General features: G+C 40.7%; 1 protein-coding gene across 1 annotated transcript in view; it reads right to left on the bottom strand.

The window, feature by feature from the left end:
- Positions 1-8,285: 8,285 nt before the first annotated feature.
- tiparp (TCDD-inducible poly(ADP-ribose) polymerase) overlaps positions 8,286-15,795 on the bottom strand; it is a 40,458-nt gene continuing 32,948 nt past the window's right edge. The window contains exons 6-7 of the mRNA XM_039684126.2: positions 12,950-13,225; positions 8,286-9,284 (exon numbers count right to left, since the gene is read on the bottom strand). Of these exons, the coding sequence (XP_039540060.1) occupies positions 8,837-9,284; positions 12,950-13,225 (724 nt within the window). The 3' untranslated portion in view covers positions 8,286-8,836. The remainder of the gene's footprint in view (positions 9,285-12,949; positions 13,226-15,795) is intronic.

The raw sequence follows: 15,795 nt of genomic DNA on the forward strand, positions 1-15,795 counted from the left end.
GTCTGAAAATGGGCGTGGCGGGCGTGACGCAATGAGCGGGAGAGCGGTCGATTCACACAACAGGAAAACAATGAATCGCAATGACATTTCGGACGCTGAGGAAATACTCGTATGACGGATCAAGCCATAAAGTTATGAGCCTGCTATGCTAAAGAGATCAGGGACAGGCCAGGATAATGTCAGACAGAATGGTCAGAGAAAAATTGAGCTGTGATGTGAGGAGAACCAGTGGAGAACAGGACAGGTGCCTTTTAGGTGAGAGACGTGCTTATAGTATACACGTTCGCTAACGATATACACTGTGCTCACAATATTGTACAGATTATTATGATCCTATAACAGGCCAGCAGACATTAGTATTGTAACAGATTAAAGTAGAAGCTAAGGCTACAGTAATGTTCTGTTTGTGCGTGTGTAACACATTCTGTCCTTTGGGACTTGCCATAGGCAAGAGGGGAGGAGCATGCGCATAAGTGGATGAGGAGCACATGTGTTTAAGGAGAGTGAAGAGAAAGAATAAAAAGAGTTTGCATCGTTCATGGAACTTCTGTCTCCCGTTTTTATTATTTTATTAGTTAAAAGTGTTTAGGCGAACCCAATACAAAAGCTCGGTTACATTGGTGGCAGCGGTGGGATGATTATATCAAACAGGTAGCATTTGCATACAACTCCTCAAATCATTCTAGTACCAAGTTCTCGCCATACTTCCTAGTCCATGGACGGGAACCAAGGATGCCCACTGACTGTTTACTGGCCACCCGTATACTTGACTGTGACGTTTCAAAGTCTCATGCTGACTTCGTATCCACTCTGCTGGCAAAGCTGCAAAACGCTTTCAGGAGCACAAGAATGTACAGCGAGGTGGCGTTTGATCGATATAAACTATACCATGATTCGGACCTCAGACATCAGCCCTATACAGTCGGTGCCATGGTGTGGCTCAATAACCCTGTGGAGAGCCGTATGAAGCTAGCACCCCACTGGAAAGGACCTTTTCAGATTGTGCAAGTCATGGAGTCTGGTGGAGAGCCTGGACTGACGTACCGGATCGTTAGCCCTATAGACTCAGATGAACGAGGTCAGGTTGTACATTACAATAGGTTGAGACCTTATACACTGCCTTTTCCAACACCGTCTTCTACTGAGAAACTGTCTGTGGTTCCGGATTCTTTACCTGATTCCCCTCCTAAGGAGCCTGAAATATTGGGGGGAGTGAAGTGCAGTTCACCTCGAGAGGATTTAGGAGAGGTACTTCAGGGACCTGAAAAACTCATTCCTGTTATGAGTAGGGCTGGGAGAAGGTTGAAACCTCCTGGTTTCTTGAAAGATTTTGTACGGTACTGAAGTTCATTGTTGTAAAAAAAAAAAAAAAAAAAAAAGATTCTTGTGCAGAGTGGAAAATGTATAAGTGAGCATTGTGATTCCATAGTGTACAAACTGTTTTATGGTTGGACATAGGTTTGAGTATTATACATGTTGATGTGTATTATTCTTGTTCCTGTTTTCCGTTCTATCCCTTGTTATTTGGTAGATAAACGGGGACGTTTATTTTAGGGGGATGGGACGTATGTAACAGATTAAAGTAGAAGCTAAGGCTACAGTAATGTTCTGTTTGTGCGTGTGTAACACATTCTGTCCTTTGGGACTTGCCATAGGCAAGAGGGGAGGAGCATGCGCATAAGTGGATGAGGAGCACATGTGTTTAAGGAGAGTGAAGAGAAAGAATAAAAAGAGTTTGCATCGTTCATGGAACTTCTGTCTCCCGTTTTTATTATTTTATTAGTTAAAAGTGTTTAGGCGAACCCAATACAAAAGCTCGGTTACAGTATGTTTAGGGTAGATTTATATACTATTAAATGTATAAAAACTTTACTTGAGTATATTTCTATACTAAAAGCATAGGCTATACTCGGGTAAATTTTTAATACATATTTTTCACCTTGGTTATAACATAAACAGAACATTAAAGGTTTGAGTATTTAAACAACCAATTTTGTTTTTCAATTACAAGTTTTATTTAGGGCATGACATGACTAAGTTACCTATATAACACTATTTGATGCCATTGGTAGTATACGACGATCAATATTCTTGCTTCGGCATACCATGTTGAACTCCATCATATTGCCGGGATGCTAATCATTTGATCTGAAGTGAACGCTACACACGACCGTGTTTTCCGAGCCGAGAGGAGAAATCCCGTCTCTTCACCTGCTCAAACCGCACCAGGAACGAAAGATAGGCTATATAGCACAGTCACTTTTATTGTAATGGAAACTTGTGGACTCAATCTTGAAGTCCTGACAGGCTGGAGTTTTTGCAATCTCCACAAACACAATATTTACCATGACGATGATAAATTAAAATGCAAAAACTAACGAAAGCACACTGACTGACGAGCGCTCTCACTGAACACCAGCCTGCTCTCACTGAGCCGAGGCTGCGGCTCCCTGCTATGACGTCAAATGACGCGACGTTGAAAAAAAAGCCGTTTTTACTAGCAGTCCAAGAAACGCTCACTTTATCTTCTAAATTAGTGTCCTTATGTTGTTTTAAAACATTTTAAATCCTGCATTAACTTTTCATATGGTATTTTCATACAAGGTTATCTATAAATTTCGATTTTTTTTTTACCTGCAATATGCTCTTTAAGCGATTTGAATGTTTACTTTTTGTTAAAAACCGAGCAAAAACAACTGAAACTGCTCTGTATCGCTCTGATTGGTTTTAGGTCTATCCGCGGCGTAGACTCTCGTGTTTCGTGACTCTCCAGTTCGAACTCGTTCATCAAAATGAACGAATCTTTTTCCGAGTCATTTGGTTCATTCAACAAACAAAACAAATTGACTCGCAAAAAGATTTGTTCATTTTGATGAACGAGTTCGAACTGGAGAGTCACGAACGTGCGTCACAAAACAGAGCAAGGCGAGCATTTGAGCTTATAAAACTTAAACTTTGTTAGTTATTTATTAAATGAGCGATCGTTTCACTTGATAAGACCCTTATTCATCGTCTGGTGTCGTTTAAAGCCCTTTGAAGCTGCACTGAAACTCTCATTTGTACCTTGAACCGTTTGGACCCCATTGGCATCCATTATATGGAGAAAATCCTGGAATGTTTTCATCAAAAACCTTAATTTCTTTTCGACTGAAGAAAGAAAGAAGTGGACATCTTGGATGACATGGGGGTTTAAACTACTCCTTTAATATCTCTATTACTAAACTGTGGACAATAGCATTCATTAAGGAATGAGCAGCCGCGTCCAACTATTTGACTGTCTGTGAGTGTTTGGGAAATGTATGACTCTAAACTAAAGAGTTTGTATTTACACAGATGTGCATTTCCAAATTATTTATTTTTTGTGTGTTTAGTGTGTCAGGAACATCCTGCACAGCATATTTTTTTTTGTTTTTCCAAATGCAATGAATCACATTGGTGGCCTGTTGATCAGCCCTGATTCTTGTGATAACCAGAAACTGTGATGCAAAAAACCCTGCAACTTTATCTGCGGAGATCATTTCCTTTATGAGAGATGCTGTGAATTGCAGTTCCTCCCTGATCCTTTCCTCTCAGTGTCCATCTTTTTTTCTTTCTCTCTCTCTCTCCAGCATGGTCATGGGCGGGAGGGATGAGTTATGCACACACTGGCAGGGCGTATGCATTCCTGTAGGGCTCAGCATCCTGTTCCTTTCAACTCCACCTCCAGCACCAGTCTCAAGCTGTGCGGCACGTACGCTGCCCCTGGCTTTACACCTCCCTCCTCTTTTATACCCTTCCTTTGGGCATCCAGCATATTCCAGAACCTCCCATTGCTCCAGTCAGGAAAATGTTACTTCTCACAACCAACAACCCTGCCAAACCATGAACCAAGTGCTCATGACGATGCACAGGTGCCATTGCATACATGACTTAGAGCTTCAGACATAAGGGAGCAGATAACATGACAGGACCCAGTTTAATAGCGTCCAAACACAGCCCAGATGTCTAGGCTAAAACAAGGCAAAATTTGGGCTGTCAGTGAAAATTCAATAGACCGTCGCCCAAGAATAGACTAGTCATCTATTATCCAAAGAAATGAAATGAGTGTAGAAATGAAACCAAACACCTTGTAATCACTGTTGATGGAATAGCATACATCTCGCAAGTTATTTTGGCAAACCAAGTTCAAGGTTATTTTGGCTAGAAGTGGGTTACTCATAGCCTCTATCGAGTTAAAGGAGTAGTTCACTTTTAAAAAAAACTTGCTGATAATTTACTCAACCCCATGTCATCCAAGATGTCCATGTCTTCCGTCGAAAAGAAATTAAGGTTTTTGATGAAAACATTCCAGGATTTTCTCCACATAATGGACTTCAATGGGGACCAAACGGTTCAAGGTCCAAAAGACAGTTTCAGTACAAAGTGCAAACTGTTCAAAGGGCTTTAAACGATTCCAGACGATGAATAAGGGTCTTATCAAGTGAAACGATCGCTCATTTAATAAATAAATAACAAAGTTTAAGTTTTATAAGCTCAAATGCTCGCCTTGCTCTGTTCTCTCCTGTTCGAACTCGTTCATCAAAATGAACAAATCTTTTTCCGAGTCAATTCGTTCATTTCCTTCGTTGAATGAACCAAATGACTCGAAAAAAGAGTTCGAGCAGTTCAGAGTTTTTGGCGAGCATTTGAGCTTATAAAACTTAAACTTTGTTTTTAAATGAGCCCTTATTCAGCATCTGGAATCGTTTAAAGCCCTTTGAACAGTTTGCACTGAAACTGTCTTTTGGCCTTTGAACTGTTTGGTTACCATTAAAGTAAAGTGCATTATATGAAGATGAAATGACGCCTATTGGCCCAGTAGAAGAGCCTCAGAAAGAAACTATACTCTTATGTGATCATAAAAGCGTTTGGTTTCACTCCCGAGATGCATGCGTGTTCAAATCCACAGGCATTAAACGGGCTGGGATCTCTTTAGCCTCCTCACATTTGCTCCACCTGTATACACTATCAATGAGCCTCACTTATCCACCTCTTTCCTGTTCTCCATTCTCCCCGCTGTCCTCGACTTGCCTCGCCTCCCACCCTAATCCTCCAGATGGAGATTTTATGAGAGAACAGACTCCACAATCTGCCAACAGAAGTTGAAAAAGCACTAGATAATCATCACGAACGCAATAATGTTTCAGGACAGCTAAATTACCGAGTGAGCAATTCATTCACATGTATTCCACAACTGCCAAGATTTACTGGAGCGTGTGTAAGTGAGCTATCAGCATAAAGCAGAGCTCTGGACTTGAAGGTACTTGATAACCTGTTGGCCTCTGGATAAAGCTGCTATATATTCGTCAGTCCAATTTAGACTCCTATCGAGTTTCTGCCCTGCAAATGAGTCCCTTCCTTGATAGCATTGGTTATAACCTCCCAGCTCCCCCTATCTACTTCCTGACCCACTCAAGAAACAGATAACGATAGGTGGACGGCCCTAAAGAAAAGTGAATGAATGACTGGATTCCTCCGTCAAATTGCCAAACCCTTCAGAATGCTCTTAAAAAGAGGAAAACGGTGTTAGATAAAAGAAAACGAGATGAAGTTGAAGAAATCCAAAGCTTGACCGTGCATGGCAAACTGGCAGGGCAGAAAGCAGAGGTCATGCTGGCTTTAAGGTCACGCTAAGTTCAGGGCACAATCCCCTTCCCATATTAGGGCCGTCCCTGTTGCTCTTAAGGGCTTATGGCAGAAATTTGAAATGATGAAAAAAGTGAGCAGGAATGTTCATTGGTTGCAGCTGGGCGTCATTGGAGCAATATGGAACTGGGTTGAGCAGGAAATACGGGGATTCACGCATCGTAGAGCTCGTTCTGGTTCCCCCGAGCCGAAGAAGCAAACAAGTATTTCAGAGCAACATAAGAAGTCAAACATCTGAAATCACGTGCATTCTTTGCCCGTCTCTTCCAGGCACACCTTAAACAAATATGTGAGATTTAGCAATTATTTAATGAGGGAGAGCGACTGCTTCTTGTCATCCTCTGGTAAGTTATTCAAAAGCTCTGCCCTAGGGCTCGTCTTTGATTGCAGCTCTCGCCTTTAGAAACACAGGGAGAAAGGTCAAGGGGGAGCGGGGAGAAAGGGAACGGTTAGTGGGGAGAGAGAAAGACTGCCAATTCCTGTTTACAGGGTCGCATCACAGCAGGTTGTAATCAGAGCCTTCCCTTGAAGGGAGATCAGTCTCTGTCCGTTTCCCCCCAATCCACTTCAGTTGTTCCAGCCCCCAGGACACAACATGATAGGAGCAAAATGGAAAAACAAACAGCACCTGGATTTTGTACAGGCTCCAGAGCAAACCGATGATGCGCTGTGACTCAATTCAATCGAAATGACTCATCATGATGACACAAGTAGCTCAGAGTGAGAAACGAAAGGAGTAGGGGTTGGGTCGCATGTGATCTGGCCGGCTCCTCTCTTTCTAGTACCCTGGGATTCATTTAGCATGAAGCTTAGGAACCCAGTGTCCTCTGGAGAGAAAGGGCAAGAGAGAACAAGCTTAAAGAACAATCAAATCTAATTCCAGTGTTGATTGATAGGAGTCAACCATTCTGTAACAGTTAAAGGGTTAGTTCACCCAAAAAATAAAAAAAATTCTGTCAGTATTTACTCACCCTCATGTTGTTCCAACCCCGTAAGACCTTTGTTCATCTTCAGAACACAAATTAAGATATTTAAGATATTAAGATCGCTCCTGCGTACTAGTCCATAGGCTTCTTGAGGGAATGACTCTTGCTGGCATCTAAAAGCCATCAAAGACATCGTTAAAATAGTCCAAGTGACTACAGTGGCTCAATCTTAAGTTTATCAAACGACGAGAACACTTTTTGTGCGCAAAAACAACAAAAATAACGACTTTATTTCAACTATTCGTTTATTTCTCCCTCTGCCTCGAGTCAGGTTACTAGTTTAATAGCGTAAGCTTCTGTTATTGTACGTCACACGCATCACACACATGACCAGCGTCGGCCAATAGTGAGCCTACGTGTGACGTAGCTTTACGCAATCACACTACGTTAACTGACTACAGGCCCATGGAGAAGGAAGTGAATAGTTGAAATAAAGTCGTTATTTTTGTTTGTTTTTGCGCACAAAAAGTATTCTCGTCGTTTGATAAAGTTAAAAATGAGCCACCGTAGTCACTTGGACTATTTTAACGATGTCTTTAATGACTTTTCGAGGCCATCAAGAGTCATTCCCTCAAGAAGCCTATGGACTAGTATGCAGGAGCGATCTTAATATCTTAAATATCTTAATTTGTGTTCTGAAGATGAACTAAGGTCTTACGGGGTTGGAACAACATGAGGGTGAGTAAATACTGACTGATTTTCATTTTTGGGTGAACTAATCCTTTAAATCCCTGCCGTGAAATGTTAGCATTTTAGTAGTGTCTGACTTAATTCCCTTTCACTTCTCTGATGAAGAGACCAGCTTAGTCTAGCACAGACTTTTCCCTCTGAATGCCGTCAATATTGTGTTTTCAACTCGACTAGATGGACAAAGGATCGGTCTCTATTTTCATTTTCACGTTGGCTCCGCCCATGCAGCGACGTCATGGGAATTGTTAGATAACCACCGGTTATGATTGGAAAGGTCAGAGGAAAATTTGGTCAATTGTTAAAGGAGAACTCCGGTGCAAAATGAACCTTTGGTCTAATAAAACATCGGTACCTAGTTTTATCTCTAAAAATTGTTTAGCGTATAATGCTAGTAATGGGGGCATATACTAAGTAAAAAGAAATCGCTAGTTTATACCACAAACAAGGCTGCAAAATAGCCCCACACTAACACAGTAACATAACATGCAAAACGAAGCATTGAGAACTTAAGAAGATATTTTATAAAGACAGTTCAATTCGCGTATACAGGCAGGAGCTATCTTTGGGAAACAGTCACGACAAGTCGAACCACGAACAACGTGCTGAGTGAGCTGAACTGTATGAACGGCGTTCGTGGTTCGACTTATCGAGAGTGTTCTCAATGCTTCGTTTTGCATGTATGGAGCCTCATTATGTTACTGTGTTAGTGTGGGGCTATTTTGAGCCTTGCTAGTGGTATAAACTAGCGACTTCTTTTTACTTACTATATGCCCCCATTACTAGCATTATACGCTAAACCGTTTTTAGAGATAAAACTCTTTACATTCGATAATCATGAAACAAATCTCAGAGAACGGTCGACTAGACAATGTTTTATTAGACCAAAGGTTCACTGTGCGTCGGAAATTGAACAAGCGAACAAACACCAACTTCACATCGGTTACATTCTCTTTAAATTGTTTTTATTTACTTGTTACATTGACTAACATAAATAAACAATTTATTTATGAACAAAAGGCACACAGTTCAAATATAAACAAGGAGAACATATTTACAACTTCGAACGAATAGCAAGTATGGAACGTGAATGGCAGCAATGGGAAACGGTGAGTCTTTTGGGAAAAAAATTATAAGAATGCGAAGCTGCGACGACAGCTTCCGAGTCTGACTGGCAAGCAATCGACGGGCCTCTTACTAAAGCGCGTCCCAATTCATGGTCAGCCAAAAAAAGCCATAGCAGAGACACTCGTCCACACACACACATACACACAATCCCCATTTGTATTCACAGGGGTATGAGAAGATGGGCACTGAAAGGTCACACAGAAACCCTCACACGGGATTGAGGGTGGGAACCATATCCAAATGCATCCCATATGATCCATGATTTCCATTCAGAGTGCCGGCGCACAACCACTTCCGTCTCCTTTCGAACTGGCCGAACGTGCGCACAAGTCTCAAGTCTCGTGTGCAGGTATCCAGATGTGCAGCGCTCTTCAAATAGCCACTGTATTGCTCACCTCTTCATACTGAATGATGAAGTACGGATAACTCTGATCATCATTGAAGATGACAAAGATCTGTGGGTCCATCCAGTTGTCCACGCAGGAGTCAAATAGGTCGCTGGAGGCGTCTCTTGGATTCAGAGGGGGTGGGCGGCGCATGGAAGGGTTGCCCACGGTGAACTTGCCCGTCAACACCTTGCCCAGGAACATGTAGTGCACACCGCGGGGCGAGCGCTTGGAGAAGTTGTGGGAATAGACAGCCTTGCGCGCAAAGTAGCTGCCTTGGCCGAACATGGTGGCGTGCTTTCCGCACACGCGCGGGTCAAAGTTGTGCTTACAGATGCCGTCCACCACATCCTGGGACGTGCCGTGGAACAGGTGACGTTCGTTCAGCATGCGGTCCATCTCAGACATGCGACGTGACATGTACTCCTTCTTCCTATGAAGAGAATGAGAAACACATTTCAATTAAACATCGATTATAAGACGGAACGGACAAAGATTGGGATTCAAACCAGTTTGTTAAGAGCTGCAACATAATACATGGTTTTCATTCAATTGTAAGAACGATAATTTGATGCAAGCCAGTAGATGGCCGATCATGTAAATTAAAAACAGGCAAAACATCGACGTTTGTAACAAAGAATCAAATGTAGCATAATAGAATTATCTAGGAATGACAGAGACTAGGGATGCATCTTTCCAACGAAAGTAGTTGATCATTTTCACAAAAGTTTCATATTTTGTGTGAATATCTGGACATGAAATATATCAAAGGAAAGAGGAGATCCTCTACTTTTAATTTATTCTAGCCTCATATATTCCTTTTTTATCAATCTGGATGGGATTCAGGACGAGTCCATGAACGCACTCAAAAGCTTCACAGTCCAAGATTTCATTCAGTAACATTAGGCAGTTTGCGATTTAATGTTGATGACCTTATTAGCTGGTTGCTGCTTGAGTTCTTACTAGGTCAAAAAAATATGATCATATAACACCAATTTTATCATCTCTACACTGATTACATATTAAGTTCTGTATCAATTACGAAGTATTACTACTGACCTATAAAGCCCTAAATGGTTTAGCTCCTGTGTATTTAATGAGCCTTCTATCGCCCGACAATCTTTAAGAGGCTTCTGGTCATTCCTAGGATATCTAAGTCCACTAAAGGAGGGAGGGCGTTCTCACGTTTAGCTCATGAACTCTGGAGTAGCCTTCCTGATATTGTTCGAGGCTATCCCAGTTTAAAACTAGATTAAAGACGCATCTCTTTAGCCAAGCATTTACATGATGCTCACCTTTTATACCACTGTTGAATCAGATCGAATGCATGAATATTATAAACAGCTGCTGTGCTAATTATTTCGCATCTGCTTTTCTGCTGTTACCTGACGCCAGTCACAAGGTAAATAGCACTCGTCAGCTCAAGTTTGTATCCAGCCTCCCTACTCGAGATATGAGATATGTAATGCCCTAAATTAATGTACATTTCTGAAATGCACTTTCTGTAAATCTGCTTTGAAACAATATACATTTACATTTATGCATTTGGCAGACACTTTTATCCAAAGCATTGCAAGCTACACATTTACATTCTCGTCAGTTCTTGCTTTCCCTGGGAATCGAATCCATGACGTTGGCGCTCTACTATTTGAGCTACTTTGGGAAAAGCGCTATAGAAATAAATTTGAATTGAATTGAATTAGCGTGTTATTTTACATAGATGCTTACTTATTCTATCGCTTGTTTCTGCTTTTTTTCACATGTGTTTTGATCTGGAGACTCTCTACTCTTTCAGAAGGTACGTAACAGCGCCCCCTACCGTATAACAGTGAAAACACAGAAAGACAGAAATTCGGTCAAAAATTCTAATTGATACTGATAAGCCGACAGCCGACAATAATTATAATGCATAATATGAAAATTGATATTTTGAAATTTACTAAAGATGGCATTGATTTAACAGTGTTGATAATTACGCAAGGGGAAACATATCCTATTCCTTTCCCTATACAACTTCATGGCTAGGTTGAATTTGTGAACCCTGATGTCAACAGTTACAGCATTAAAACTATTTAAAAATACAAGTTTCTGTCCTCCTCGCACACAAAAACAAGAACACAAGCTCAACTTGAGTTCTCAGCCTGTCATCTGGTCAAATGGAAACAGAGAAGTGAGAGAGGCTGAGTGAACAGATAAGCGCCAGGGACTCGAGTGAACCCAGTCAGCATTAGCCCGAGTCTGTGGCTCTATTGTTGTGTGCCGAGGGGACGCGAGGTCAGCCTGGCTGAGAGAAACTCTCTGATCACTTACTGACCTCATGTGACCCTACGGACACCGACTGACACGCTCATGGGGAGCAGCGGCTCCGTATGCGTCAGTGAAGACATCACTCGTGTTGTTTCAGCTTCCCCTTTCATCTCCCTAAAGCTCTTTTACACCGAGCCACTGCCATCAGTCTGATTTGTTCTTTCTATTACTGATGCAAACAAATCCGCTTTCATGCTGCTTACCCAGTGACATTCTCTCGCTGGCCAACACCCTGGAAACACTCAGACTATTGTACAAAAGATCCTCACCTGCACAGGCATATGAATGAACACACCAACCTTTATTCCTCCAGCTCTCTTTCCCAGGCTACTACAATGGGCGCTTGCTTGCCAGGAGCAACTAATTGCTGGACTATGAGAGGTTCATTGCATTGAATCTTTGAATGATATTCAAGAGTTTTGTTTGAGACACGTAGTAGCACGTAAATAAGATAACCACACCTGTATATTCAGCTGCTCCCAGCCATGTATGGCATTTCAGATTTACTCATCACTGAAAAGCCAAGAAAAACTATACATGGATGTTTTGCATATTGATAAGTCTATTACCTAAGTGTCCTTAGCTAGAATAAAAGACTCTTTTTAGGGTTTTTAATAAATAAATATGTTTTTACAGAATTTGATAATGTTACTGTTTTATTATACTTGTGTATATTTGTATGTGCGCATGTTTGTATAGTAGCACCTCATTGCAGTACACAAGATCCAGGGGGCGGAGTTGGATCCAGATCTAAGGGGTGGAGATTGGTAGGTTTAGGGGTGGGGTTAGGCATCAAGGGCGGAGATAGGGCGCGGAGATGGGTAGGTTTAGGGGTGGGGTTAGCGATCAGGGGGTGGAGATGGGTAGGATTAGGGGTGGGGTTAGCGATCAGGGGGTGGAGATGGGTAGGATTAGGGGTGGGGTTAGCGATCAGGGGGTGGAGATGGGTAGGATTAGGGGTGGGGTTAGCGATCAGGGGGTGGAGATGGGTAGGATTAGGGGTGGGGTTAGGGATCAGGGGGTGGAGATGGGTAGGATTAGGTAGGTAATCTGGATTCAACTACTCCCCCTGGATTTCGTGTTCTGCAGTGAGGACTATCTGTGTTTGTATTGTGTCCCTTTCTTTTTTCGTATGTTAACCTAGTATAACCTTTAGTTATTTTTAAAAATGTAAAAAAGGGAGCCGTTATATTTAAGGAAAAATACGTAATCTGTCACCCTATTATCATATTTATGTCCACTGTGCATTCAAAGACAGCAATCACTCCAGCAATGCATTACTAGACACACTGAAATATGCAAGGATTAATCTAATCGGTCGCGTGCTTCAGACGAGTCAGCAGTAACTCTCTTTTCCTGACTCATCCCTTTTCTGTGACCTAGCGTCCGCAGCTGAGAGGGACCAAACCGTATTTCCATGACAATATCTTGTTAAAATACAACAAGGCTTCACCACTAGCACCCTTTCCTCTCTACATGCTCACACACTGAGAAGTTCACCTCATGGATCTACCACAAAAACACAGCTGTTTCCGACCAACAAAAACTTAGTAAGAACCGTTAGCGCGGTTGACACCTAGCATTGTGAACGCAAACGTCAAAGCCTCAAAGACTTGTGCAGGGGTGGGGAAGAAAATTCACTTTACAGACGTTTCTGAAACACAGATCTGCCAAGATAACCTTTTATTGTCTGTCTTCAACCAGTCTGTAATCTCAGTGTTTACTAAACACTGCGTTGGCCATGCATACACAGTCTAAACAACTTTACACAAAGGATTATTTGAGACACACCTTTTGTACTTCTCCCATAGGAAGGGGTTTTGGACACGGAGAATCTTCAGGATGCGGAACTTGGTCTCAGACACGGTCTTGTGGAAGAGGCTGTAAACGGTCCGGTAGCTGCGGTCATCCCGGGACACGGGCACCTGCAGGTAGTCCTGACTGGTGTTCATGGGTAACCAAGTCTCAGGGTACAACTTGGAGGGAGTGCTTGACGTCGGAGAGAGAGGCTGGTTTCCAGAACTTTCCAGGGAGGAGAGAAATGTTGAGGAAAGGCCACCGAGAGTCCTAACGAAGAGAGGAAAACATGGGGTCATAAAGAGATTAAGGGAGAGATTTACTATACAGGGCAAGTTAACGTGAGGGAGCAATTCTAAAAAAGCACCAACGGGAGTGGAAAGTTCTGCACGTGATCTAGTGACGACACGCACATTAATGAACACAGACGCAACCGGATTGTTTCCATAATTACCAACACAATATAGCAGGGCAAATTAAGACATGCTTTTTTGGGGCGTTAAATAATGGTGCAAATAAAGTGACTTAAATAATGGTGCAAATAATAGTAAAGTGACTTGATGGTGCAAATACTAGTAAAGTGAGTTAAATAATGGTGCAAATACTAGTAAAGTGAGTTAAATAATGGTGCAAATAAATAATGGTGCAAATACTAGTAAATTGACCTAAATAATGGTGCAAACACTAGTAAATTGACCTAAATAATGGTGCAAACACTAGTAAATTGACTTAAATGATGGTGCAAATAACTAATGGTGCAAATACTAGTAAATTGACTTAAATGATGGTGCAAACACTAGTAAATTGACCTAAATAATGGTGCAAACACTAGTAAATTGACTTAAATGATGGTGCAAATAAATAATGGTGCAAATACTAGTAAATTGACTTAAATAATTGTGCAAACACTAGTAAATTGACCTAAATAATGGTGCAAACACTAGTAAATTGACCTAAATAATGGTGCAAACACTAGTAAATTGACTTAAATGATGGTGCAAATAACTAATGGTGCAAACACTAGTAAATTGACTTAAATGATGGTGCAAATAAATAATGGTGCAAATACTAGTAAATTGACTTAAATAATGGTGCAAACACTAGTAAATTGACTTAAATGATGGTGCAAATAAATAATGGTGCAAATACTAGTAAATTGACTTAAATAATGGTGCAAACACTAGTAAATTGACCTAAATAATGGTGCAAACACTAGTAAATTGACTTAAATGATGGTGCAAATAAATAATGGTGCAATTACTAGTAAATTGACCTAAATAATAGTGCAATTACTAGTAAATTGACTTAATGGTGCAAATAAAGAATGGTGCAAATACTAGTAAATTGACAAGCGCAAACCTTAGCAAATCAGCTTGCATGATTTATTTAAATACTCTCCTCTCATAAATCCTTCATTTGAAAGGAAAACTCCTACAAATGCATGTGCAATAATAAGGTCAGACACAATTTCATTGTGTTTTTAGTAAATCCTGACAGTAGTTTTGTAATGTAATTTTATGAAAGGATCGTATGAATATGAAATATGATCTTTTTACTCTTTTAATTCTTTTTAGAACCGTTTTAATTTTCCTTACTTACTTTGAATTACCATGGTATATAAAATGTGCTGTAGAAATAAACTTGCCTAATGCTAAATGAGGGTTTGCGCTGGCCAAAGCAGTTCGTAAATCTGGCCCTAAATGATGCAGTTGAACTGTGAAACTAATGGCTACAGAAATTACTTTAGTGTAGCTTCTGCATTGTATTATTACCTCACGAGAGATAAACGGGGAAAAGTTCAATTTAAACTCAGAGTGTGTTAAATGGAGGTCAAGGCTCAGTCCTGTGACTCAACATGACACTTGTTATCTAGCAGGTGAACGTTATCCCTCTAGTCAGTGTGACTACCTTATGAGTCATCCGCTAACTTTATCTTGCGCTCCCTTCCTCTCTCGACTCGCTTCCTGGTGCAAGAACTGCAGGAGTTCAATACAACAAGCATATAGTGTGGAGAGGCATTGTGTAAACGTGAATGGAAAGAAGCGAGGGCAATCTTATTGAAGAGATAAGCAAATTCTTCTGAGAAAGGATCTGTTTGTAAAGAGAGTCAGTGCGTGTGAGAACGAGAGGGAGATTTATGCTGCTTGCTGAGCATTAACTCGGCAGTTTGGCCAAATTGTCAATCACACTAATGAGTTGCACCCCTGCGCTCAGGACAGTGTGTTCCTGACGCTGCAGGACCATTTAGATGACATTCTCTCGTTCTCTGCAAGTGTGAGAGCGTTAAGATGGATAGTGTGTCTGATTTAAACATGAGTGGCAAAAAAAAGGGATGGTGAGTTTATTTGATTTGATTATATTTTATACGTTTTTGAAATGCAGCTCAAGGCTGCCTTTTAATTTGATCAAAAATACTGTAAAACAGTGAAATATTATTATAATTTGAAATAGCTGTTTTCTATGTGAATATATATTGTAAAATGTAATTTATTCCTGTGATCAAAGCTGAATTTTCAGCATCATTCTTCAGAAATGCAGCAAACATTTCCGATTATTATTAATGTTAATTATTAATATTTTCTTTGATGAAAAGAAAGGTTTCATTTATTTGACATTGTAAATGTTGTAAATTGTCCTTGCTGAATAAAAGTATTAGTAAACATATACATTTTTTTTAAATGCAATCCTTGCATATTTCAGCGTGACTATCAGTAAATTTACTAATTTTTAAATATACGTATATATCGCTATTCATAGTTATGTTTAGCAATATGGAAATGTATATTTATTTTTAAACTACTTGGTTGGATTATAGAAAAAACATATCCGGATATACACTG

This window comes from Pimephales promelas, chromosome 10 (genome assembly GCF_988280905.1).
Source record: "Pimephales promelas chromosome 10, fPimPro1.hap1.1, whole genome shotgun sequence".
Taxonomy (NCBI): Eukaryota; Metazoa; Chordata; class Actinopteri; order Cypriniformes; family Leuciscidae; genus Pimephales; species Pimephales promelas.